The sequence below is a fragment of the Trichechus manatus genome, unplaced genomic scaffold (assembly GCF_000243295.1).
Source record: "Trichechus manatus latirostris isolate Lorelei unplaced genomic scaffold, TriManLat1.0 scaffold00041, whole genome shotgun sequence".
NCBI lineage: Eukaryota > Metazoa > Chordata > Mammalia > Sirenia > Trichechidae > Trichechus > Trichechus manatus.
Window position 1 is genome coordinate 10,126,252 of NW_004443977.1, and position 27,721 is coordinate 10,153,972.

The 27,721-nt window shown below is 42.3% G+C and overlaps 1 protein-coding gene across 2 annotated transcripts in view; it reads right to left on the reverse strand.

The window, feature by feature from the left end:
- Window positions 1–15,254: 15,254 nt before the first annotated feature.
- NHEJ1 (non-homologous end joining factor 1) overlaps window positions 15,255–27,721 on the reverse strand; it is a 118,350-nt gene continuing 105,883 nt past the window's right edge. Inside the window, exons 6-8 of one of the 2 annotated variants that reach the window (XM_004376392.2) lie at window positions 16,620–16,737; window positions 15,930–16,045; window positions 15,255–15,448 (exon numbers count right to left, since the gene is read on the reverse strand). In XM_004376392.2, coding sequence (XP_004376449.1) covers window positions 15,374–15,448; window positions 15,930–16,045; window positions 16,620–16,737 — 309 coding nt within the window. In that variant the 3' untranslated portion in view covers window positions 15,255–15,373. Of the gene's footprint in view, window positions 15,449–15,922; window positions 16,046–16,619; window positions 16,738–27,721 lie in introns of both variants that reach the window. The other variant, XM_023731311.1, reaches the window with a different exon arrangement.

Sequence of the window (27,721 nt, forward strand, 5' to 3'; positions counted from 1 at the left end):
GTCTGCGGCGCGGCCCGGGGCCGAGTGAGAGGGGAAATGGAAGAGATCCGGGCTCGGGCCCCGCGCAGACCGCACCCTGCCCATGTCCCTGCCTCCTGTGCGCTCACAGCGAACCTGCAGCAAGGGCAGAGCAGCCTCCTCCCCCTCGGGCGGGCGGCCCCGACACTAGCCAGCCCTCGCCGGGTTCGCTCCTCGGCCGCGCGTCCGCACGCCTGCCCGCTGCCCTCTGAGCCCCCTGCGCTGCCTGGGTTTGCCCTCCCCGCCCGGTCGCTCCCCACCCCGCCTTGGCCTCGCCTCCCGGCTCCCCGCGGCTCCGGGGTGCCCCGCCAGGCGCAAACCTCCCGGACAGGCGCTGCCACCCCCACGGAGACCGCAACCCACGGCGCGGCCGGACACGAGGGGCGGGGGGCAGTGACCGGACCGCATAAACGCCCACGGTGTCCCCTGCGGGGAAGCAAACCCAAAGGCAGGAGGCCGCTCATAACCTGGTGCTCCACCCTGACCCAGGCGACGCGCCCTCTGGGCTTGGTGCGGCTGGGTTTTCTATCACCCTGTACGCATTACATGGCCCGCTGCTGGTGTGAAGCTGGGGGTGGGGCGTCTAGCCTACGGAAGAAGAGTCAAAGAGGGGGTTTCGAGTTGGAAACATGGTTAAAACAAGTAAGATGAAGTTGCAAAGAGATAGGCCAGGGTGCGGAGAAGAGCCGCTAAAATAGTGACATCAGCAGAATACTGGCGGAACCCCGACGGGCCATGTAAAAAGAGGGGCAGCAAAGATCTCAGTAGCACTGGCTTTGCTAAGAAGAGGCATAAAACGATTCAAAGCTGCTGGCATATAGGAACTGCTAAATCATTACTTGTTCTACTTTACAAATTAAAAGGGACAGAGAATATGCAGGGGCAGATAGAGAAATGACCATGGACTTTGTGTGTATTTTAATATGACTACTGGAGGAAAGCTGGATGAATTGGGATTGATTCTGCCAGAACAAGAAAAGACAAGTGTGGGGTTTGTTTGTTTAAACAACAACAAATTATGATTGGTTGTAATATATTCTACAAATTCACTAAAGATAGAAATAAAAAGGTGAGGCTTTAAAATTTTTTATTATTCCAGTAATATTAATACAATAGTTACCATTTTATTAGTGCTTACTATGTGCCTGATACACGGAAGCTATTAAATATTATTATACCATGTATTGTACTTGCATTATCTCATTTAAACTCACAATAGCTATAAAGTAGGTTCTATTATTGGTGCCATTTTACAAATGAGGACATGCAAGTTCAGAGAAGATAAGCAATTTACTCCCAGTGGAGGAGGAGGGATTCAACCCCAGGTCTAGCTAACTTCCCCTGTGCTGCCTTCCCCTGTGCTGATGCACTGGCACCTCTGTGCAGGAGTCACCCACCCTGCACAACCTGGGCTTTGGGCTGAGTAGGCTTTTAACAGATTTACTTACACTCTCTCTGGATCAGTGTTGTGAACTCAAATTCAAAACTGGAAGGTACTCAAGAGAATGTCTTATCCAAGCACTTCGTATTACAGAAAAGGAAACTAAGACCCACAGAAGTGAATGAGAACAGCCAAGGTAATTTTATAGGATGGCTCCACCAGGATTGCAGTGGAGTCTGTAACTTGGAAACAAAATGGATTCAAAGATTGTTTCCTTCCTCTCCTTTGCCTGCATTCGCCACCACCTCCCAATGTTCTTCCTTACATTAGCATTCAGATTCCTAGCTATAGTTCACTCTAATATTGCTTCTTTTTCTTGAAAGCTTGTGAGTTGCTTTAACTTCTGTTTTCCAGGGTTCAAGGCCTATCCCCGCAATATTTTCTCCCCCCACCCTCCTCAGATGCCTGGGGCAGGCTACTCAGTCAGGGCAGTACCTTTCTCAATCCAGACAAACAAGGGTCCTCTGTTTTTACAGAACTCCAAAAAAGAAAGTTCCATAGGCTTCCTTGGTCACCCATCCCAGTGCTTTATTTTTCTTGAGAAGTTTTTTCTTATGTCTGATCTTTCTTTCTCCCTTCCTCTTTAATGCAAATTCAGCTCCTCTTCCTCTTTTTCTGGACTTGGTGATGAGAGCCATTAGCCTCCTTATTACACTGCTTCATGGTCTTGAGAGGCCCTGGTGGCACAGTGGTTAAACGTTTGGCTGCTAACCAAAAGGTTGGCAGTTCAAATCCACCAGCTGCTCCTGGGAAACCCTATGGGGCAGTTCTACTCTGTCCTACAGGGTCGCTTTGAGTCGGAATCGACTTGATGGTGATAGGTTTTACAGGTTTCATGGTCTTGAAGAGTTGTTAAATTCACTTTCAATTTTCTTTTCTCCAAGGGAAAAAAAATTTTCTTTACACTTCTCTCATAGATTCTAATTTATAACTATCTACTAGCTTTGCAATTCTTCCTCGAGCCCTGTCATTTCTCCTGTCTCAAACTGTGATGCTTATCCTATCAAATACAAATCTCTGGTATAGATCTGATCAGTGTCAAATATTGTGTAAGAATTACTTACACAGTGTTGATGTAACTTTGCATCTTGTGTGCTTCCATAGCAGTGTAACCTAGTTGGTTTAGATTGTACTTCACTAAAGTCTAGAGCCTCCTCTGCCTGGCTAATTTAAGAGCTGACGTTTTTATTTGCTAATAAAGGACTCAATGACCAGGGTGTGTACTGGGAGAAGCAGGTGGGAAGCTAACATTTATCAAGTCTTTTCGATATGCCAGGTGCTTTATACATTCAGTATAATCTTCACAACAATCCTCCAAGGTCAGTATTATTCTCACTCTACAAATCTGTAACTCCAAGACTCTAGAAATAAAGAACCTTGGCTACAGTCCCACAACTAATCCCACAGCTAAGATTTGAACCCAGAACTTTTTTACTCCAAAGCTACATTCTTTTTTTTTTTTTTTTTGTCCTTTTCAGGACACAATAGTCCCTCAAGATCTGAATCTCAAATTTAGGTTAGTATCAGGCCAAGAGAAGCTCTAGCAGCATAGTGGTTAACCAATTCGGCTGCTAACCAAAAGGTCGGTGGTTCAAACCCAGCAGCTGCTCCGTGGGCAAAAGATGTGGCAGTTTACTTTCATAAAGATTACAGCCTTGGAAACTCTATGGGGCAGTTCTACTCTGTCCTGTAGGGTCACTATGAGTCAGAATCAACTCGACAGCAATGGGTTGTTTGGTTTGGTCTCCAATCTCTTTCAGTGGAGGAAGCGGGAGAAGAAGGTTGGATTGGAAGCATCATAATTTCTGCAGCAGTGACCCTGGGAGTTTGGAGCACTTATTTTTGTTGTTGTTGTAAATATGTCTATCACACAATCTTTGCCAATTCAACTTTTTACAGGTGTACAGCTTATTGAGAGCAGTTACATTAGTCGGCTATGAAACCCTCCCTACCTTTAATCAGTGTGATTTTTCCATCACTGTAAACTGAAACTCAGTGCTGTTTGGAGCCTAAGAACCTTGGTCATTTCTTGGCTGCCTGTGTTCTTAGCTGTTCAGTAGATGTAGGCTGGCTTCAAAGACCTTTGTATTGGGACAATCCCTTAGACCTATCAAGCAAAGCCTAACTTGGGTCACTGCCAGGATCTTGCCAGCAGTAAGACTGGAGAACTGAGGTGTGCCCATCTGGAGGCACCAACAGCCTGGGGACCTCCCAACCTCATCATGAGAAATGGGCAGCAGTGGCAGAGTCTGATCAGGGGCCCCTCCCATCTGAGTCCTGGGCCTGTTGGTAAAGTCACTTTTGTTCTCTCACCTTTAGATTCCTTCTACCTCCTCGATCATCTGTGTTTTGAAAAGAACAAAGTAAAATCTATTTCCTTGGAAAATACGATTAATTTTTTTTTTGTTGTTTTACAAAAGTGAAACACGGAAAAGGTAGTAGGTTGGAAATGGAGGAACATACATCACAGAACCTGACAATTTAAACATTTAGCAGATTACCATTTTAGTAGTTTTAGTCAATCTTAAATTTAACCCTATAGTACAAAAACTAGTGATATGTGATATAGTCATGTGTATGTGAGTGTGTAGGGGAGCCTGGTGGTGCAATGGTTAAAGCACTCGGCTGCTGATAGGTCAGCCACTCTGCAGGAGAAAGATGTGATAATCTGCTCCAGTAAAGATTACAGCCTTGGAAACCCTATGGGGCAGTTCTACTTTGTCCTGTAGGGTCACTCTGAGTGGAACCGACTCGACGCAATGGGTTTTGGTAGGTGTGTATATGTGAATATATACATATATGTGTGTGAATATATACATACATATATACATACATGTATATATATGTAGTGTGTGTGTGTGAATATGTATATTCACATACATACTGTTTAGGATCATACTACTATAGTCCTTTTTCCTCTAATCCTGCCACTTGACCAGAGCAATCCTGCTCTCAACCCAAGGGTGCTGAGCCAGAACCAGACAAGTCTCAGGAATGCAGTTCGTTAAGCAGCCTCCAGTGACTCACTGCATAGCAGTCCTGGCTCAGTTGAAGAGCACTGGACCTGGAGTTGGCAGATCTGTACTTGATCACTGTCTCTGCCACCCTCTACCTGTGTGACCTTGGGCAAGTCATTTGACTTCTCTGAATTTCAGTTTCCTCATCTATCAAGTGAGAATAATATCACCTGCCCTATCGGGTTGTTGAGAGGGTTAAAAAATACAAGCTGTAAAGTACAAATCTTACGTATAATTCATTTTTATCCTCTGTTGGATGCACTGGGGTAGCAGCAATTCTCTGATTACTGCTATCAGACCAGGAGGACTACATCAGGATGCTCATATGCCCGTGACCCAAGACAGTAGTGGTGATCAGGGGGCCCTAGCCCTTTCTTTTAAGGAGCATCTACCATGTGCACAGTAATATAATAGGCACATAAAGATAGAGAATGCAAATAGAAAAGAAGACGCAGTTGTTGTCCTCAAGAATTTACTATTTAACCTTAAAGATAAATAATGAAAATAAAGGCAATTACAAAGACATGAATGTCACTCATAAATGAGGACAGAACAATGCATTATAAATTAGGTAGGTTAACAGATAAGATGAATTTTGTCTAGGACAATATGGAATTAAGAAACTATTAGCCTGGGGCTAGACTCTTTGGAATGAGGAGTTATGAAGGAGGTGAAAGAATAACTGAAAAGAATGAAGAGGCTACCCCAGAAAGGGCGCTGGCACAAGCAGAGATGATGGCAATAGTAAAGGTGAAGAGGCCAGCTGGATCATCTCATAAAGCGGGGAAATCCTAATATTATCTCACATAACTCTCACCAAAAAAACCTATAAAGTTGACACCATCTTCATTTTACAAACGAGGAAACTGAGGCTCACAGCTTGTAAGTGAGGGAGTTGGAGCTGGAATCCGGGTCTCTCTGGCTCCATAAAAAAGAGTTTCTTGGTGAGTGATTCCTAGGGCAAGCGTGCTGGGGGGTTGACCTCTGCTCAAGTCAATCATTTTCTCTTCTAAATCTAAGGAGCTGTTTTTCCTCTTTCAAGTGTTGTTACCTTTTTCTTGGGCCTTTAAAACCTCACACCTATTTGACTGACCATTTCCTGAACTGGTTGGGATCACTGACTTCTACTGTTGATTTTTAAAGAGGCCAGCAACTTTACCAAATCTGTCCCACTTGCAGAAATGGAAGTGTGCCTATCTTTTAAGCCTCAGATTCATCCAGAGTGCATTTTGAGATCCAATTAGAACCACTCAAAACTAACAATGCTTTGAAAGCTAGCTATTGATTAGAAATGGGGATGTCAAGTTACCTTTGCCCAAACAATAAGCTCATTACAAGGCACTTCAGAGAGATTCAGGCATTAAAGACCTTGCTTTGATGATTTTTAAAAAGTAAGAAACAGCAGCAGAATTAATTACACTCAAAGTGTGTTTTCGTCTCAAGTCAGAGACTAAAGATTGTGGAAGCTCTACCTTATAGACAGAAAGGCATTTGCAGACAGAAAGACAGACCAAAGAACACATTTCTGTATATGGATTATAACATATTTAATAACTAATGGGCTTTATTTCCACCAAACCAGTGCCTCTACTTAAAAAGAAAAAAAAAATCAGTTGCTTAACAGGGAATCTTGGAAAATACTAGTTTAGTGAATGTCCAATAAGGGAGAGGGAGGAGTACTACTCTTTTAATACCCAAGTGATGCTCCTGACATGCCAGTCAGCTTCCTGTAACTGGGTTTGTACTAATCCACCCATACCCTCCTACCCAGTCTCTTTTGGTAGAGATAGCACCTTAAGGATGTTTGGGATCTAAAGGCAAGGAAAGCATGAAAGCATATAGTCACTTGCTTTTTAATATCTTGTATTCTTAATTTCTGCAAAATGACTAATTCATTTTATTATTGTTATAGTTAAGAAAATGGTATATTATTCTCATGCCCACCTCACAATAGGTTGCCCCAAACAAAAAAATACTATATTTATTTTCATCCACAAATTTCTAAAACTGCCTCAAGATAACACTGATGTAAACTGATGTGTGTGTATGTGTGTATATGATAATCTTGCTTCATATATTCACTCAATAAATCTTTTTTTGAGTACCTGCTAAATGCCAGACACTGTTCTAGGTTCTTAGGATATGTGAGAGAACAAAAAGACAAAGATTCTTGCCCTCATGAAGCTTTGTTCTGGTGGAGAAGAGTTGGGGAGACAGACAATTAAAGATAAATATAAGTAAAATATATAACGCATTAGAAAAGAATAAGGACTACGAGGGAGAAAAAGTAAAATAAGGTAAAAGGATTGGGAGAGCAGTAAGCTTGTGGGAGGGTGTGTTAGATCAGGAGGCAGGATGCTCTATGAAGTAGGGTGGTAAAGGTAAGCCTCATTGAGAAAGGTGCCATTTAAGCAAAGACATGAAAGAGGTGAGGGTGTCAAGCAAGCAGATATCTAGGGAAAGAATATCCAAGGCAGAGAAAACAGCATAGAGCAAAAGCCCTACCTGGCATGTTAGAAAAATAGCAAAAAGACCAGTGTGATTAAAGACGACTAACCTAGGAGGAAAAATAAAATGAGTGAGTTTGACTTTCTACTTTCTGATCATGAGGGTGTTTTTCAAACTTTATAAAGCTCAGAGTGAAGATAATTTATCCTTCATAGAGATTTATGTATTGAAACATAAATATGGACACACATAGTTAACTAAAAAAAAGAAGGGAAGTAAAATAGTATTGATACATAGGATTCTTTTAAGATCAAAAAGAGAGAGAGATACATAGTCATGGCTCTTTCTACTTCATATATCTGAATTTCATTTTAAATACCATTTTTGGATTGTAGGCTTCTGGAAAGAAGGGAGGTATGTCTTTGTGGCCATACAGCAAGCAGCATAATGCCTGTGTTGGTGGGGATACTGGTGAATGGACACTCAATACATACATGATTTGAGTTGATGCATATTTATTTATTCCTGTTTCTTCTTGCTGAATATGGGTTTTTCTGTCTCATTCACAACACATTTCCTACAAAGGTGCCATTCCTTTTAATTCCTTTTTAGTGAGATGGAATGTTTTCCTGTTGGACTTTCTCATTGGCAAATTCAAGTCTATGTACATCATGAGATTTAACCAACTTGGCTTCTTACATCCCACTTCCTGGTCAAGAATGGGACCCATTCTGGGGATCTTTCTTCCCATTGAATTATTCCCACCAGTTATCCATGTTGTTTAACTGTTGAAATGGTTTCCATCATCTTTAAACCATTTTGATACTGGTTTGTCTACCTGCTTTGATTCCATTTCATGACTGCCATTAGGTTATTTGTTGAGACTCACCTTGAGAAGCATACACCTCTTAGATTCTCACTCCCAAGAGCTGTTTCCCAGATGTCCTTCTGGTGGGAAGCTCAGCTCCCAGTTAAGCAGTCCCCGCTACATACTGGCTTTGATGATGACCCTCAGAAGCCGTGCCAGTCCCTGAATCATCACACAGCACCCTAGGTGAGAAATATCCTCAAGTGTTCTCTGCTGTTGCTCCACCCCTACTCTATATGAACAGATTAAGTAAATATAGTTTTGCTTGGCAGAGTTCTGCTATTTTCATCCTTCAAATCCTAAAAATGCACATACACTTTGACCGTTCAATAGTCCACAGTGCTGGAGCTGGGGCCTCACTGTACTTCACCTCATTGACTGGGGATACCTCCAAAAGCAGTGTGGCTGCACCCTGTCCCAGTGCACCTAGTGCATGACAGCCAAGTACAAACTCAAAATCTGCCACCTCACAAACTGAGTGTCCTAGTGTCTGCAATAGGAACACTCTCTGCCTTTTGCTGAACACACCACCGTGCTAATCTTCCACTTCAACACACTCCAGACACTGTTTTCTTTCTTATTCAAAATCCATTGTACAGATTATACTTCTTAAGTTATCTCTTCCCTCTGTCCTGCTATTCTAATTACGTAAATTATCCCACCACATTTCTATCACACTTATTAAAGACAGCAACATAATAGACATTACTACTACCAGAAACACCATTCAAGTTAGGTCATCAGTAGCACCTTCATATGTTATCAGAGTATTATAATTGATATTACTGTTATATTAGGTTACTAATTAAACAGAGAATCTTTATTACCAGCCCCCTGGTCAGTGCCTTACCCTTCCTCCCATATGTGACACAGGACCAACTGGTATTGCTTTGTATTCTGGAAGTGCCAGGCAGCAATAATGAATGAAACTGGCATTCTTTCCTTCTCATCTGGGAGCAGTCTTGTTTTGTCTTGAATAAGGAATCTCTTTATCACCCATGATTCCCAGCAGAACTGCCCTTGACCCCTGAACACAGGACCACATCCCTGCGGGGCTCCCCATCAGCTCCAACTCTTTTCACCACACCCTGCTCACCCTTCAAGGCCTGAGATGGGAGGGAAAAGGCAGGATTGAGTTCCAGTCAAGAGGATTACCCTTCCTGTACTCCATTCTCCCCTCTTCTGTCACAGATTTCTGACTGGCTGTCGATGCTATCAGGGGTCCATAAAGCTCAGAGGACTCTGGCCTGGGAGTGGGGGGTAGGGGTTAGGCAAACAGGCCAGGGAGGCAGTTGGTTGATATTTAACCACAACATTCTCAGTCTCTATTGTTTTGAGTGAGGCCCAATATTTCCACAGCAGGATTATAGGATCTGATTAACCATGTTAGACAACAATGCTGAGCTGGGATGGGCTTCCCCTTCCAGCTGCCAATATGAAAAAGTAAATACACTACCCAGATTTCAGAAGGGACTCCCAGCAGTTCCTGAGCCCTACTCCCCAATCCTAACCCTGCTACTGCTTTTGGCCCCAAAGTGAGGGCAGGGAGGAAGAATGTGGCACCACATGCTCCTTTAACTACTGGCCCTTGGCCCAGCAAGACAAGTAATCCTGGCACAATCTTCCCAGGTGAGTCAATGCTGTGTATGCTCCCCACACCCTGGAGTTCTTCCAATGCCTCTTCCGGGTTCTCCCAGTAGGCAGGCCTGGATTCTCAAGAACCCATGAAAGTTAGATGCTGAGAAGCTGGCACTCACTCAAAGGAGTCCAGGAATGTGGAGAAGACAGCAAAATCTGTTGGGCTCCAGGATACAGAAACTGAGTGGGGACAGGACTGAGAACTCTGAAGAGGGATTAGGCCTTTGGTACTATCTAATGACTGCCCACATGCCAGAGTAGAAGAAAAGATCCCAGAACTTAGAGGAAGCATAAAGGATCACCATAAAGCAAAGTCCAGGAGATGGGAAAATATTCCTCAAAGGATTCTGGGATGAAAGAAAGGAGAGATGGGCTTCTAGCTCCTCGAATAGAGAGGGATTCCCTCTTACACACAGACAAGCTACTTCGTATCCTCCTCACTCTGGATATTTCAGGGTGGGATCCTCTGCAACACTGTCCAAGAGAACATGGGAGAAAAATAGAGTAAAAAGGAGCCCTTGACAAGAGTATCCTGTAGCAGCTTCCATGGAGTCACGGCAACTAGGGAAAAACCCTCCCTCCAGTGTGGGCTCCTTTCTCTTCCTGCATTTCTCTCTGTATGTAAGTGCCTAGCATTATCCATTAAAATGTCACGCCATACATTTATGGATGTTGGTCATTGTCACTAGGAAACAGGGTTCTTGAGTTTCAAGTTTGGTGGCTTCTTTGCAGTGTGTCACTTACTCCTTTTGAACGTTCAGATTCTTCAGAAAAATTTGAAGATAGAAACTACTTCAGGGCAGAGCTTAGAAAAGCATATCCTGATTGTATCAAAACCAATTAACAAAGTTGCACCCCTTCGTAGTATAATACCACCACAGTGATATTTTCTGAGTTAGGGTTAAAAACAGACCCTGTTCTCAAAGGGTATAATCTAATGAAAGACTGAAACCAAAAGAGCACAGAGGAAATATGTATATATACACAGATTGCATTAAAAGCACAAATAGCAAGGTGGGAAACAGAATAGATAAGGTGAGTTTCCCATGTCCTAAGGATATAGGTTTCCCCTACACTGTGTGGAGCAAATCCTCCTAGTTTGATAAATGGGAGAAAATGAGGAACAGAACAGGTGAAGAGAAGAAAATGCCCCTGGTGACAAAGTCAGGAATGAGATTAAATCCAAGACCCGGGAGAGGCACAGCCTTGTCCACTCCCCGATCCTCTCCCCATCTTTGTGCAGAGTTCAGGGGCTCCTGCTTATCTCCCAATAGCCCAGGGCTAAGGAGGAGGTAAGGGCTTCAGAAAATGCGAGATCTGAAAGAATAGGAAAGAGAAAAGGAGTCCAAGAGGAAAATGCCAAATGTCCCACTGGGGGGCGGGAAGCAGTAGACCTGAGTATTCAGGAGACATAAGGATTTTTCCTTTTCCCAAGTGCTCACTGTAGGTGAACTGCATCAAGCCAGCGGAAGGATCTCAGTCTGACCAGGCTAGGTTCCTCCCAAGTCCAAGGCACAGGAGCACAGATCTCACTTCCAGTCTTGGAATTCCAGGGCTAGCTCTTAAGGACTCAGTGGGAAGACGAGACTATAAGTTTTCCTCCTCCTCCCTTCTCAATAACGTTACTGCCCTTTGGAAACACTCCTTGATCTGGGAGACTGCCTGGTCAGTGCCAGGAGAAAAGGGAAGATCCCTTTTCAGTGGGATTTTCCAAGACCCTGCTCGGGCTCTGCCTTTAAGGACTGCTGGGAAAGCGCTCAGTGAGGGAAGTAGAAAGGAGGTACTGCCCAGTTAGAGGGCTAAGGAATGAAGATTTCACTTCCAGCAAACAGCTTGCCTGTCCTGTCTGTGGGGGAGGGTGCACCAGCCAGCAAGGCCAAGTAGGCCCTGCAATCTAGGTGGCGCTATTTCTCTACATTTTGGGTTAATTTCCTGCAGGAACTTCCTCGAGGTCCCTAGTCCTGCTCCTGGTTTGCTGGCTTGCTCGTGTAAACCACCTTATATTTTTTTTTTTTCTAAAAATACTCCAAAGCAATTGAAAGAGTCCCTTCTCCCACCAGCCAGCCCTGGCCCCAGCCCCGGCCCCGGGGAGCGGGCGGGTAGGCGGGGAGGTGGGCCACTGCTTTATTAAACACAGGGAAAACTAATATTTACGGAATAAAATTTATGGAGCAGCCACGAGAATTCGACCCTTTTATGTGCACGCGGAGTGGGGGTTGGGCCAGGCTAGGGGCCTCGGGGAGGGGCCCAAGCCTGGGGGCAGGGCTGGAACACAGCCTGGCTAGGCCAATTTGTCAAGGCAGGGATTTCCCTGGAGTTGCCCTGGGAAGAACGATTCCCAACCACCGCCCCTAGCTTTGGGGGGATAAAGCCTTCAGAACAAGAATGACCGAGCCAGGGCCTCTGGGAGTAATGTTTCTCTAAAGATGCATTTGGGCAATATCCCCATGGAGGCAGCAACCTTTGGGAATAAAGACAGCAGTGGGTGGGAAGGTCACTGGGCATACTCTTAAACCAAAAAACCAAACCTATTGCCATCAACCGATTCTGACTCATGGCAACCCCACAGGACAGAAGAGAACTGCCCCATAGGGTTTCCAAGGCTGTAAATCTTTATGGAAGCAGATTGCCACATCTTTATCCCACGGGGTGAGTGGTGGGTTGAAACCTCCAACCTTTTAGCAGCTGAGAGCTTAAACGCTGTGCCACTTGGGCTCCTGGCATACTCTTACTTAACATTTTTAAAAAGTGACATATTCTTTTGAGAACATGGAAAAAGGAGTTATGCTCTGACCATTTTACTTACAATGTCAGTGGATTCACAGACCCCTGATCCCCTCTGTAATTAAAAATGCTCGTTCTTGAGACCGCACTCTTAGGGCAGAGGGAGTCTCCAGGGTGAAGACTCATATTGTCCCCAAGCTTGCTGGGAACGCCTTTCCACTTTCTACGTGGTCTCACGCCCCGCAGACACTGAAATCTGGCTATCTAAATTCTGCGACAGCCATCTGCCAGCAGGTTTTTACCAGTTCACTTCAGTTAAGTCACTACCATGGGGCACTCTGGGATACTGTGGTTGGGAGGTAAAAAGAAGTCAGCAGCAGCAATTGGGAATGAGTCCCAATGGAGCTCTCAGACTCTGCTGGCAGGTAAAGGCTGGGGCATGAGTCCTGGACAGCTCGAGGCTCCCTACCCTGAAGTGGCAATGGAGAGCAGAGCATCCTATCAACAGGAGGCAGGGTAACTGGATAAGGATATAGGAAAGCAGGATCTAACATCCTTCCTGGAAAATATTTTCAGTGATGTATACAATAATGCAGTTAAGAACTGGACTGTCTGGGTTCCAATTTTGGCTGTCACTTATTATCTGTGTGACCTCTGATAAGTTGTTTAATCACTCCAAGACTCAATTTGCTAGCGGGGTTCTATCTTCCTCACATAATACTGTAAGGATATAATGTCAGATGCTTATTACAGTATCCAGTATACGTTAACTGCTCAATGAATGTGAGTTGTTTATTATTGCTGTTGTTCTAATTATAATAATTCCTATTTTATTATTGCTTGGATTGTCCTCTCCCTCATAACTTGACAGAACACCAGTCCCAGCTAAAACCCAAAAACCAGTGTGATGGTTAAGGTTATGTGTCAACTTGGCGAGGCCATGATTCTCAGTGGTTTGCCAGATATGATGTAATCATCATCCACGATGTAATCTGTGGTGAGCAGTCAATTGCTTGAAAGAGGAGTTTCCTTGGGGGTGTGGCCTGCATCCAATAGATATGGATGTTCCGGCAAAGCTCGCCCTCTCTTGATCCTGCATCTGACTCATCATCCTCTGATCTCCAGTTCTTGGGATGTGAGCCAGCAGCCTGCCTTCTGACCTGCACATTTGGGGATTTACCAGCTCCTGTAGCCCTGTGAGCCAGCAGCCTGCTGTCTGACCTGCCAATTTTGGGTTTGTCAGCTCCTGCAACCACATGAGTCAGGAGAAGCCTCCAGCCTGACACCTGACCCATGGATTTGGGATTTGCCAGCCTCCACAACTGCGTGAGCCACTTCCTTGAAATAAATCTCTCTGTATATAGATATGTACATTTATATATATATATATGTTTCCTGGTTTTGCTCCTCTAGAGAACCCAGCCTAAACCAACCAGTTTGCTGCAAATAGATTCTGAGTCATGGTGACTCCATGTCTGTTGGAGTAGAACTGTGCTCCAAAGGCTTTTCAATGCTGTGATCTTTCAGAAGTAGATTGCTAGGCCTTTCTTCCAAGGCACCTCTGGGTGGATTTGAACCGCCAACCTTCTGATTAGTCAAGTGCTTAACTGTGTGTGTCACCCAGGGACTCCAGTCCCATCTAGAGAAGATATATGGATGAGGAGGCATTTGACCATCTCAATAAGTAAATAAACCAGAAAAAGGCCTCTATTTTTTTCTGCTCCTGACCCCTTCTTCTACTTAATAGTTTCCAATGAACATCTGAGTTACTACTTTCTTTACTGTTTCTTTCTGTTCCCTTACAGGGTAAAGTTCCAGTTGGTCTTACCTATAGGGGACAATCTAGCAGAGAAGGCCAAGGAACTTAGTCAATCCCAGTCTGCCAAACTTTGCTATATATGTCTGAAGAGCTGACTTTCTCACTGTCTGAGATGCTTTCTAACTCACTCAGCCTTTACATTTTCTCCTTCTTGGCACTATTAGTGGTATAGGCCAATTCTGTTGTCCCAGAGAATTCCTCTAGTGGTTTCCCTGTCATCCTAACTTTCCTAGTTCTTCTACTTACAGGCACTCCCCAGGTTATGAACAAGATCTGATCCTAACTGTGCCTTTAGGTCGAATTTGTAAGTCAGTAACAGATGCACACGGTTCTTATTTAGCTTTACTCCGAGCAAGAAAAGGCTCGAAGCTTCTCAATGATTTAAAAGTTGCCTGTGTAGCAAGTGAAGGCGATTGTGATGAAGAATTTGTCACGAGTAGGGGTTGGTTCAATTGGTTCAAAGTGATGGCAAATTTACATAACATTAAAGGGCAAGTACAAGTTGTCCTTAAGTTGGATGTTTGTATGTTCCTAACCCAGGGACTGTCTGTACTATGTTATCTGAAGTGGAGTGAAGGGTGGGAAAGTAAAATTCCTTTTCTCCTACCCTAGTGAAACTACCTTGACCCTAGTGCGCGAAGCTCTTTATAATTTCAGCACTGTGTTGGTTTAACCTGTTGTCTATGCCTTGGAAACAGGAAAACACATCAAGTTGGGCAAAAGAAAGCAGCAGCCATCTGTTCTGTCTTGTGCCAACCATGAAGAGAGTTCTCTAGATCAAGTTCCCAAATGGAGGCTAAGCTTAGGCCACAGCAGAGAAGCATAAAAAGAATCTGAAGGATTGTATTGAAGGTGTAGACTTCATCCAGAGACAACATGGGGTGGGACCCAGAAAAGGGAGGTGGGTTATGTCTTCATCAGAATGAGTCATCTCAAAAGCAGGGGAGTGTGAGTTCTTTTTATTCCATGCTAAAGAGAGAAGAAGTGGGTCTCTGAGGAGCACCTGGGACTGACTAGGAACTCTTGAGAAAGGTAGACAAGGCTTCCTAAGCATGTGTGTGCCTTTTTGCTGACAGACTTGTCCTATATACTTAAAGTCCATGGTAGGATCCTGGGCCTAGAAAACCTCCACAAGAAGAGAGGAGGATATGGGATTCCCAAGAGACTGGCTTCCACTCAGAGGGGGAAGGCCAGTGTGTAACAGGTTGGAGCCAAGATTCCCTTGGTTAATTGTCCCCACTCAGGTGGCCTGTCAACATGAGCTTTAGTTATCTCGCCCTTACAGTGGGAGCCCTGACTATAACTCTGTTGCAGAGATACCACTGCCATGCGAGCTCCTTCCGAAGTGACATCAGGAAGTTATTCTCCATGCCCATCCTCAGAAGTGAGACAGTGACAGGTTAACTGAAGAGGCCCCTTGGCTTCTTTCTCTTGACCTTTGATAGCTGAGGCCTTGGCATAGAGCCTGAAGTACTCTAGGAAAAAAAAGAACCCAAGTTAACGGGGTTTTGAAACAGTTCCACTTAAGTTAGGAAAGGAAATTTCCTCCTCTTATGGATCCTGGTTAGGATGAGGCCTTCTTGTGGCTGACACAGATGTTTCGAAGTCTATTTCAGGTAGTGAATGTTATCTAATACTCTATGCAGGAGAAAACACATTACTTCTCTCCCAGGGAACAACCTCACAAACATTACTGGAAGTGGGAGAAGATGGAAAGTGAGCCAGGGTTCACCATTTGGTACAAGAATTGCAGAGAGGATACAGGAAGGGAAGACGTGAAAGATCATGACTGTCCATCCATACAACCACAATATGGAAGCCTGGTCACAAATATCCCTCAATATTATTGAGGCAAAGTCAACTAGGTGACAATTCCAGGGATCAGTGGCTCAGAGGCTATAGGTGCAGCCTCCTCTAGCTCTTAGAATGCAATTCAGGAAGCTGCTCACAACTCACTGTGGGCTCTATCTCAGGCACTGAGAGGGAAGGTGCTGATGAGACTGGCTCTTCTGGCTGGTTCAGAAGGTGGCTATCAGTTCCTTGCAGGGAGGCACTGCTCGAGGTCTGAGAATCTGAAAGATTAAGGGAAGATAGTGATAAATGTCTTCTTCTAACCTGGATGACATTAGCATTTACCAAGCATCCAAGCATTCTGATAAAGGCCAGGGCTTGGTACTAATATATAAACAGACAGAAGAGCCACAACGTTCAACTTCCAGCTGACTTTCTGAAATCTCTGTTTTTACTATGAAGATTCCCTAGCCCCACTTTCACCAGGTAGAGAGTTTCCTTGACTCAAAGTAGCCAACTGCTCTTCTATACATTCTCTGACATGTCTCAGGAAGAGTGACAAGTCTTTTTCCCCTGGTTATCTGGCTAACCCAGCTAAGCACCTAGACCAGCACTGTCTAATAGAAACTTCTGCAATGATAGAAATGTTCTGTATCTACACTGTCAAATTTAGCAGTCACTAACTACATGTGGCTACTAACTACTTGAAATGTGGCTAGTGCAAATGAGGAATCAAATATTTAATTTTATTTAAATTTAAATAACCACATGTGGCTAGGGCTACCATATTGGATGGTGCACACCTAGACCGTACCTCTAACCCCAAGGAGACCAGGCATCTCTGGAGCGACTCACCAGTGCCTTGATGCTTCTGTCCCACTTGGACCTCTTGTTTGGTGACTGCCACATACAGACTCTGCAGATTCATGACAAAGGGCCTTCCATTACCAATACTGCATGCCTCTGGTAGTTTCTACAGGGAAGAGCAGATCCTGTCATCAGTCATACTGTACTGCCAGAGAAAAGGGACCTGACACTCCAGTGGCAGAACTGGCATCAACCCCAAAATAATTTATATAAAGAAGTTGTTGCTGTCTGCCATTGAGTCAATTCTAACTCATAGTGACCCTACAGGACAGGGTAAAACTGCCTCATAGGGTTTTCTAGGCTGTATTCTTTATGGGAGCAGATTGCCAGGTCTTTTCTCCCATGGAGCGGCTGGTGGGTTCAAACTTCCAAACTTTTTGGTTCATAGCCAAGTGCTTAACCATCATGCCACCAGGGCTCCTTATAAAGATTTGGAACCAATATAGGGTGTCCAGATCCAAGCCTGCTGGGAACAATATAAAGACCCCTTGATCTATGGATGCAGAAGTTATTTGATAAAATCCAATACCCTTTCTTGATGAAAACCCTAAAGGAGATTGGAATAGAAAAGTAATTCCTCAATATGATTCAGGGTACGTATGAAAAGTCAACAGCCAATATTAAAGTTAACTGAGAAAGACTGAAAGCTTTCCCCCTTGAAATCAGGAATAAGACAAGGGTGCCTGCTCTAACCACTTCCATTCAATATTGTATTAGAAGTCCTAGCCACAGCAATAAGGCAAGAAAAAGAAATAAAAGGTATCCAGATTGGAAAGAAAGTAAAGTTATCTCTATTCGTGGATGACATGATCCTATCTATAGAAAATCCCAAAGAGTCCACAAGAAAATTTCTAGAGCTAACAGAGCAAAGTTGCAGGGTATGAGGTCAACAAAGAAAAACCAGTTGGGTTTCTATACACCAACAATAAGAAATCTGAAAGGGAAATTAGGGAAATGATTCCATTGACAGTAGCATCTAGAGAATAAAATACCTAAGAATAAATTTAACCAAGGATGTGAAGGATTTATAAAATGAAAATTATAAAACACTGCTGAAAGACATTAAAGAAGACTTCAATAAATGGAAAGATATTCCATGTTCATGGATTGGATGACTTAATATTATTAAGATGTCAATACTACCCAAAGTGATCTACAGATTCAAAGCAATTCTGATCAAAATTCCAACAGCCTTCATTAAAGAAATGCAAAAACCAATCCTCAACTTTATATGGAATGGCAAGAGGCCCCAAATAGCTAAAGCAATGTTGAAAGAGAAGAACAAAGTAGGAGGACTCACACTTCTTGATTTTAAAACATATTACACAGAAACAGTAATCAAAACAGGCTTATACTGGTATAACAGTAGACATACAGACCAGTGGAATAGAATTGAGAGTCCAGAAATAAACCTACACATCTATGTCAACTGGTTCTTGACAAGGGCGCTAAGTCCATTCGACGTGCAAAATAAAGTCTCTTCAATAAATGGTGCTGGGAAAACTGGATTTCTACATGCAGAAAAATGAAACAGGATCCATGCCTCACACCATACACAAAAACAAATTTGAAATGGATTAAGAACCTAAATGTGCAAACTAAAAACAAAAATTCTTAGAAGAAAATGCAGGGGCAATGCTGTCAGGCCTAGCTTTTAACAATAGATTGGCTAATATAATAACAAAAGCACAGACAGCAAAAGACAAATAGATAACTGGGATCCCATAAAAATTAAAAACTTTTGTTCGTCAGAAAACTTTACCAAAAAAGCAAAAAGACAAGCTACAGATAGGCAGAATATCTTCAGAAACCATATAGCTGATAAGAATCTAATAACCAATATATATATAAAACTATGACAACTTAACAACAAAAAGACAAGTAACTCAATCATAAAATGGGCAAAGGACTTGAATAGACTTTTCACCAAAGATGACATTCAAATGGCCACCAAACACAGGAAAAGATGCTCAACATCATTAGCTACCAAGGAGATGCAAATCAAAACCATAATGAGATACCATTTCACTCCCACTAGGATGGCTAAGATAAAAAAAAAACAAACAGAAAATAACAAATGTTGGCTAGGATGTGGGGATACTGTAACCCTTATCCATTGCTGGTGGAAATGCAAAATGGTATGGCCCTTGTGGAAAACAGTGTAGTGGTTCCTCAAAAAACTAAAAATAGAACTACCATATGGCCCAGAAATTCTACTCCTAGGTATATACCCGAAAGACTTGAAACCAGAGACTCAAACAGAGACTTGTACGCCAATGTTCGTTGCAGCACTGTTCACAATAGCCAAAAGATGGAAACAACCTAAATGTCCATCAACAGATTAATGGAAAAACAAAATGTATACATACATACAATGGAATACTACTCAGCCAGTAAGAGAAATAAAGTCTTGATACGTGTTACAACATGGATGGAGCTTGAAGACATTATACTGAGTGAAACAAGTCAATTACAAAAGGACAAATATTGTATGACCTAACTTATATAATAAGAGACAAGAAAAGGCAAATATTTAGAGACGAAAGTATATTTATTAGTGGTTACCAGGCATGGGAGGAAAGGGGAAAGAGGGGGTTAACAGTGATGGAAAAATCTCATTGATTAAGGGTAGGGCTTCACAGCCTATTATTTTAATTGCTGTCAATAAGCTATACACCTGTAAAATGTTGAATTGGCAAAATTATGTGATATATTTACAATGATGACAGGAAAAAAAAAAAAAGACTAGCTGCTGAAGCTACTTATGTACAACCAAACACCTCATGGGATTTGGTTCCTTGGTTTGGAGGTTTAGAAACATGGTTTCCTGGGACATCCCAGTTAACTGGCCTAATAAAGTGTTCAGTGCTTCTATTCTGCCTCCTAGTTTATTGTGTAGTGCCTGGGGTCTTAAAAGCTTGCAAGCAGCCATCCAAGGTACTACATTTGGTTTGTATTCACTTGGAGCAACAGAGAAAGAAGGAGAGTCAGGAACAGTGGGAGGATATGGAATGTATGGCTAATTGCCTCCATGAACAACTGCCTCCTTTTCCATGAGATCAGAAGAACTGAATGGTGTCCAGCTACCATTACTGAATATTTTGATCAAAGATTTATAGAAGAATCCTGATCAAAAGGGTAAAAATGTAAAACAGAATTTCAAATTCTCATGGAATTCAGAGCCATGGAGGCTGGGTGAACCCCTGAAACTATTGCCCTAAGATAATCTTTAAACCTTAAACCAAAAATATCCTCTGAAGTCTTCTTAAAACCAAACAATAGTTTCGATTAGCTAGTAAAGAATGTCTACCTTGAGCATTAGGCTCTTTTAAGAACTATCTATATGGGATCAAATTGGCAACAGCAACTCAAAAGGTTAGATAAGAACCTTAGGGAGGAGTGAGTTTATGTTAACTCAGAAAAGGAGGGTGAGAATGGTTGCACAACTCAAAGAATGTAAGGAATGTCACTGAATTGTACATTTAGAAACTACTGAATTGGTGTACGTTTTGCTGTGTATATTCTCAACAAGAGCAAAAACAACAAAAAAATAAAATTAAAAAGAAAAAAAAGACCTCTCAGGCAGTCTCCTCTGACGGTAACTCCAAACTATATCCTAATGTTCCCCAATCCTTAGGTTTATTATGCTTTCCAAGGAATACCTCATAGGCCTTCAGGCTCTTTCTTCCAAAGGATGAACTCTTAGAGGTCTATTTTAGGAAATTATCCTCCCTAAGTTGTTCCTAAATTGTACAGATTACTATTCTAATTAAATTCACTCCTAAACCTCCACACTGTTGTTATTGTTAGCTTCCACTGAATCAGTCCTGACTCATGGCGACACCATGTGCAACGGAAGGAAACGCTGCCTGGTCCTGTGCCATCCCCATGATTGGTTGCAGATCAGACCGTCGTGAATCACAGGATTTTCACTGGCTGATTTTCCAATTAGATGATCATGCCTTTCTTCCTAATCTGTCTTAGTCTGGAAGCTCCGCTGAAACCTGTTCAGCATCATAGCAACATGCAAGCCTCCAATGACAGATGCATGGTGGCTGTGCATGAGGTGTCTTGGCTGGGAATCAAACCTGAGTCTCACATGCAGAAAGCAAGAATTCTACTTCCACACTAGAGAGAGAAAAATGATGAAATCCAGGATAGAAGAGACTGAAAGAAGGCAAAATGGGAATGATAGACTGAAAGATATGAAAAAATTATGGAGCTGTGATGTTAAGTCAGAGGACATGGGAAAAATAGAATTGACAAAGCTTTTGAGTTTTACCTGGCATTTTATATTCTCTACTCCAACCCTACTGTCTTTACTATAATCCATGCATTCTCAGTGGGGGCGATATTTCCCTCAAGGGAGCAAAAATTAGTTCTTCAGAGGTGAAAAGAATCTTACTCTTTTAAAGTGTGAAGTATATATACATATACTGCACATATATAGATATATGGTATATCTGTGATATTAAAATTTCCTGATGGGGGAGAGATGCAATTAACAAAAATGTTTTAAAAGTCTCCTTAGAGAGGATAATAGGGGGAAAAAAAGGTCGAGAAACAGTGCTATAATTACAGTATATTTACCTGTGTCGTTTACTACAGAATGAATTGTGGATTTATATCCACAGCAAATGCTTTCTTTGCCTAGTGCAAGTTCCATACACTTGGCTGAACTGAGTTGAAATAATGGTCAAAGACTGAACAAAGTGCAATAAGAATGAGATGAAAGAGTGTGGCATCCAGTTGTCCCAAACCTGGCTGCACTTCAGAATCCTGGAAAGGGCCCAGAACTACTTCATCTGTCCTTCTGCATACAAATCATCATGGTTCCCAGCCAAGTTATCAGTGCCCGAGGGGCAGCCATGCTGGCAGCTCACATGGGAACCAATCCAAGAATCCTGGATTGGACCATATCTTGTGTCAAGGGTATTTTTTCTGTGCGATAAGGGCATTCATTTCTGAAAACCCACTGTGGGAGAAAGATGGTAGAGAGAAAGTATGAGAAATAGCAAAGTAGGCACCAAACCATAGTCAGGATTATACAGTTATCTTTCTCTGAGTGTAATGGTAGTTGGAAAGCCTGCTGATCCCCCAAAAATGTAACATACATTTCTGCTCCAACCCTACCCCCATAAAGACTACATCAGACTTGAACTTTCACTGGAAACCACAGACAATGAATCAGAAGTCTTGAGTACAAACTTTGCTTCTAGCCAGTAGTCACACAAGGAGTATAGCAGCCCTCTTCGGCAGCATTCCCTGAGGGATAAACTGAAATAGGGGAAGCAAATAACCAGGCCACACCACCTCTATCTATCCTAACTCACTCTCCTTCCTGGGGTTAGCTCTCCAACCCCCAAGCCACCTCCTCCAACAGAAGATCCTCTACTCTGTAGCCAGAGAGTCCTGATATTAGAGGGACAAACCATTATTCTCCTTCCTTATAACGTGTGTTTCTAGTATCTCCCTTCATATCCCGCAGAAGTGTAGCCTCTCTTAAGGTCATTCATACACTGCTTGGTAGGCACTGTGCTGTTTGCGCTAACAGGCTAGGCAGAATCTAGGCAGTCCAGGGTAATCAGCTCCTTCTCTTTCCATGGGGCTAGGCAGACTCAGAAATTTTCCATGCTGATCTTTACCCAGCCCATGTATTTAACTTAAAAATGAAGTGTCAGAGATGAAAGGCCACTAAAGTCAGTGCTGCCCTGGGCCTAAGTCCAAATCCAGAACCTCTATCTTAGCCTTTCCTCTATCCTTCCCCTTCTCAGAGAGGTTTGGTCCTACAGCTACTGCCAAAGGTTATCCCACCTGAGTACTTTAGATACCCAGTATTTAGGAACAGAATAGTGCTCCAGTTGCCAAGTACTTACTATGTGCTAGGCACTGTTTTAAATGCTTTAAATGTATTCACCCATTTTTATCTTGTTCACTTCTATTTCACTGGCACCTAGAACAGCCCCTGGCTCATGGTGGGGGCTCAATAATTATCTGTGAGTGAATTAACACAGTAGGCTCTATTACGACCCCATTTTTACTGAGGTCATTAGGCAGAGCTAGTAAGTGGTAGAGAATGATTAGAATTCAGGCTTCAGGGCCCACGCATATTGACTACTTTATTTACTTCTCTGAACAGCAGAATTTCAGCCTTTCCCAGGATCACAACCCCCAATTTATCACATCACAGGTCACCTGTCCAATCCCCTTCCAGCCCAGAAACAAGCTCCCTAAATACCTAGGAATAAATCTAACCAGGGATGTGAAGGACTTACACAATGGAAATTATAAAACACTGCTGAAGAGATTAAAGAAGACTTAAATAAATAGAGAGATTTTCCATATTCATGGACTGCCCATTGCCATCGAGTCGATTCTAACTCATAGTGACCCTATAGGGCAGAGTAGAACTGCCCCATAGGGTTTCCGAGGAGTGGCTGGTGGATTCAAACTACAGATCTTTTGGTTAGCAGCCTAACGCTTAACCATCGAGCCACCAGGACTCCATCCATGGATTAGAAGATTTAATATTGTTAAGATGTCAATACCCAAAGTGATCTATAGATTCAGTGTGATCCTGATCAAAATTCCAACAGCCTTCATTACAGAAATAGAAAAACCAATCCTCAACTTTATATGGAATGGCGATAGGCCCCCAATAACTAAAACAATGTTGAAAGAGAAGAACAAAGTAGGACGACTCACACTTCCTGATTTAATAACATACTATGCAGCTACAGTAATAAAAACTGTCTGGTTCTTGGGGAACATCTAGCTTAACTGGCATAACATAGTTTATAAAGAAAATGTTCTACATTCCACTTTGGTGAGTAGCGTCTGGGGTCTTAAAAGCCTGTGAGTGGCCATCTAAGATACTCCACTGGTCTCACCCCTTCGGGAGCAAGTGATAATGAAGAAAACTAAAGATACAAGGAAAGATTAGTCCAGAGGACTAATGGACCACAACTACCACGGCTTCCACCAAACTGAGTCCAGTACAACTAGATGGTGCCCAGCTACCACCACTGACTGCTCTGACAGGGATCACAACAGAAAGTCCTGTACGGAGCTGGGAAAAATGTAGAACAAAATTCTAACTCACAAAAAAAAAAGACCAGATTTACTGGACTGACAAAGACTGGAAAAACCCTGAGAGTACGGCCCCCAGACACCCTTTTAGCTCAGTAATGAAGTCACTCCTGAGGTTCACCCTTCATCCAAAGATTAGACAGGCCCATAAAACAAAATGAGACTAAAGGGGCGCACCAGCCCAGGGGCAAGGACTAGAAGGCAGGAGGGGACAGGAAAGCTGGTAATAGGAGCCTAAGCTCAAGAAGAGAGAGTGTTGACATGTTGTGGGGTTGTTAACCAATGTCATAAAACAATACGTGTACTAACTGTTTAGTGAGAAGCTTGTTTGTTCTGTAAATCTTCATTCTAAAAAAAAAAAAAAAAAACTGCCTGGTATAACAATTGACACATAGATCAATGGAATAGAATTAAGAGTCCAGAAATAAACCCATACATCTATGGTCAACTGATTTTTGACAAGGGTGCTAAATCCATTCAATGGGGAAAGAAGAGTCTCTTCAATAAATAGTGCTTGGAAAATTGGATTTCCACATGCAGAAAAATGAAAACAGGATTCATGCTTCACATAATACACAAAAACAAATTCAAAATGGATTAGGGACCTAAACGTGCAAACTAAAACCATAAAATTCTTAGAAGAAAAATCAGGGGCAACACTGTCAGGCCTAGCTTTCAACAATGGATTATCTAATATAATAACAAAAGCACAAATGGCAAAAGACAAATAAATGAATGGGATCCCATAAAAATTAAAACCTTTTGTTCACCAAAAGACTTTACCAAAAAAAGTGAAACAACAAGCTACTGACTGGGAGAATATCTTCAGAAATCATACATCCAACAAGAATCTAATAACCAAAATGTATATAAAACTTTGACAACTTAACAACAAAAAGATAAATAACTCAATCATAAAATGGGCAAAGGACTTGAATAGACTTTTCACCAAAGACGACATTCAAATGGCCACCAAACACAGGAAAAGATGCTCAAAGTCATTAGCCATCAGAGGGATGCAAATTAAAACCACAGTGAGATTCCATTTCACTCCCACTAGGATAGCTAAGATAAAAAAACGAGAAAATAATAAATGTTGGCGAGGATGTAGGGATATTGGAACTCTTACCACAGCTGGGTGGAAAAGCAAAATGGCATAGCTGTTGGGCAAAACAGTGTGGTGGTTCCTCAAAAAACTAAAAATAGAACTACCATATGACCCAGCAATTCCACTCCTAGGTATATACCCAAAAGACTTGAAACTGGAGACTCAAACACAGACTTGTATACCAATGTTCACTGCAGCACTATTCACAATAGCCAAAAGGTAGGAACAACCTAAATGCTCATCAGCAGATGAATGGAAAAACAAAATGTGGTACATACATACAATGGAATACTACTCAGCCAGTAGGAGAAATGAAGTCTTGATACATGCTGTAATATGGATGGAGCTTGAAGATTATTATGTTGAGTGAATTAAGTCAATTACAAAAGGACAAATACTGTATGACCTCACTTATATAAAAAGACAAGAAAAGGCAAATGTATAGAGACCAAAGTTTATTAGTGGTTACTAGAGGCGGGAGGATGGCAGAAGAGGCGGGGGCAGTTAATGGTGACGGAAGAATCACATTGATTAAGGGTAGGGTTTCACAGACGATTATTTTAATTGCTGTCAATAAGCTGTACACCTATAAAATGTTGAATTGGCAAAAGTTGTATGATATATTTACAATGATGACAAAAAAAAAAAGAGTAGGTGCTGAGGCTGCTTACGTACAATGAAAAATCCTCATGGGATTTGGTTTCTTGGTTTGGAGATTAAGGGTCATGGTTTCCTGAGACATCCCAGTTAATTAGCCTAATAACATGTTTAGTGTTTCTGTTCTACCTTCTAGTTTGCTGCATAGTGCCTGGGGTCTTTAAAGCTTGCAAGTGGCCATCCAAGGCACAACAATTGGTCTCCATTTGCCTGGAACAACAGAGGAAGAAGGAAAGTCAGTAGCAGGAGGAGGATATGGAATGTGTGGCTAATTGTCTCCATAAACAACTGCCTCCTTTGCCATGAGACCAGAAGAACTGAATGGCATCAGGCTTCATTACTGAACATTTTGATCAAAGATTCCATAGAAGAATCCTGATCAAAAGGGGGAAAATGCAAAACAGAATTTCAAGTGCTCATGGACTCCAGACTTCCTGGAGCCATGGAGGCTGGATGAACCCCTGAAACTATTGCCCTGAGATAGTCTTTAAACCTTAAACCAAAAATATCCTCTGAAGTCTTCTTAAAAACAAACAATAGTTTATCTTAGCTAGTAAAGACTGTCTGCCTTGAGCAATATGCTCTTTTAAGAACTATCTATATGGGACCAAACTGCCAACAGTAGCTCAAAAGATTGGACAGGAACCTTACGGGGCAGTGAATTTATGTTAATGGGCGAGGAGCAACTCAGAAAAGGAGGGTGAAAATGGTTGCACAACTCAAATGTAATCAATGTCACTAAATGGTACATGCATAAACTGTTGAACTGGTATGGTTTGCTGTGTATATTCTCAATAACAACAACAAAATAAATAAAATTGTATTTAAAAAAGAATGTTAAGAACATTAAAAAAAAAAAAAAGAAAGAAAGAAACAAGGGGACAAGAAGGAAGCGAGCAGATAAAAAGGAAGCAGCTGGCCCTGACAGGAACCCTTAGAAGCTGAGAAGTCACACCCTTAATCTTACCTTAGCCTTTTCCCCATCATCACTGACTCCTTGGGAATCACTCTCAGAGTGTGCTAGAGAAAAGAGGTGGAGAGGCTTGAGCTTGGGAAGGAGAAACATTAGCTCCCTGGGCAGGACAATGGTAGGGACTAGCTGGGGCAGACGGCAGAGATCAAAGGGAAAATGCTGGAGTCAGGACTAAGAAAAGCAAATAGCAGTGCTCCCTGCTATAAGTACAACTGAGCCAGGAGCAAAGTGTACCGCCACAAAGCGGGTCACTGCCCAGGGTGGGGAGGGGAAGAAGAGTCAGGTCAGTCTATGGTACAATGTGTTCATCTGAGTAATCCAGAGTCAACTCTATTCAGCAAAAAAGTTACTGAAATTCTACTATGTGCCAGGCATTACAGGCCTGGGTGGAAGGGAATTGGATGTATCAATCCTTCCCCCCTCATAGCAGAACCGCATTAATAAGAAGATAAATAAGACAGAGTCCCTGCCTTAAAGAGTTCATATTCACACGAGAGACAGGCATGTCTGTATGTGTGTGGGGGGGGGTGGCGGGGTGGGATATAATACATATACAATGAAACCTGCAAAAGCCGTAACCTGTGTAAGGCGGAAACTTGTCAGAGAAGGAAAACTCAAATATTTTCCATTAATAGAGAGCAACATAAAAGTGATAAGACTGCATTCTGTCAAAGGTGGAAAACTTGCAAAACATGGAAAAACAAGACAATCCCGTCAAGTTCCAGCTCTCACAGGTTTCACTGCATATTTTTTCAAGCAATATGCTATAACAGAATTATAAACAATGGGTAATGGGAACCCAGGGAAGGAAAAAAGGGATGCATTCTGACTGAGGGTACTGCAAAGAGCTTCAGAGGTGATAACACCAAGTTAAGCCTTGCAAGGTTAGACTTTGAATATGGTAGAAGTATTGGAGGCACAAAGATGTGAAAAGACACAAGATATGTGGACAATAACTCATGGGAAATGAGACTAGAAACCTAAATTCGCATCTACCAGATTGCAAACGACTTTGTTTTCTGAATTAAGGATATGCCAAATGGGAATTTCCTTTTGTTTCATAATATGGCTTTCTCCACTATATATCTGCTTGCCAAGGATTCCTTGGTTCCAAATTAATATTGATACAATTATGGGAAAGCAGAAGCTTCCTCTAGGTTTCTCTTTTTAGGCTATCTGCTACATTTACTCAAACTTTTTTAGTACTGAGTCCCTATTTACTGTCAGTACTGTGACTTTTCAATATCCCCAAAAGCTATATTA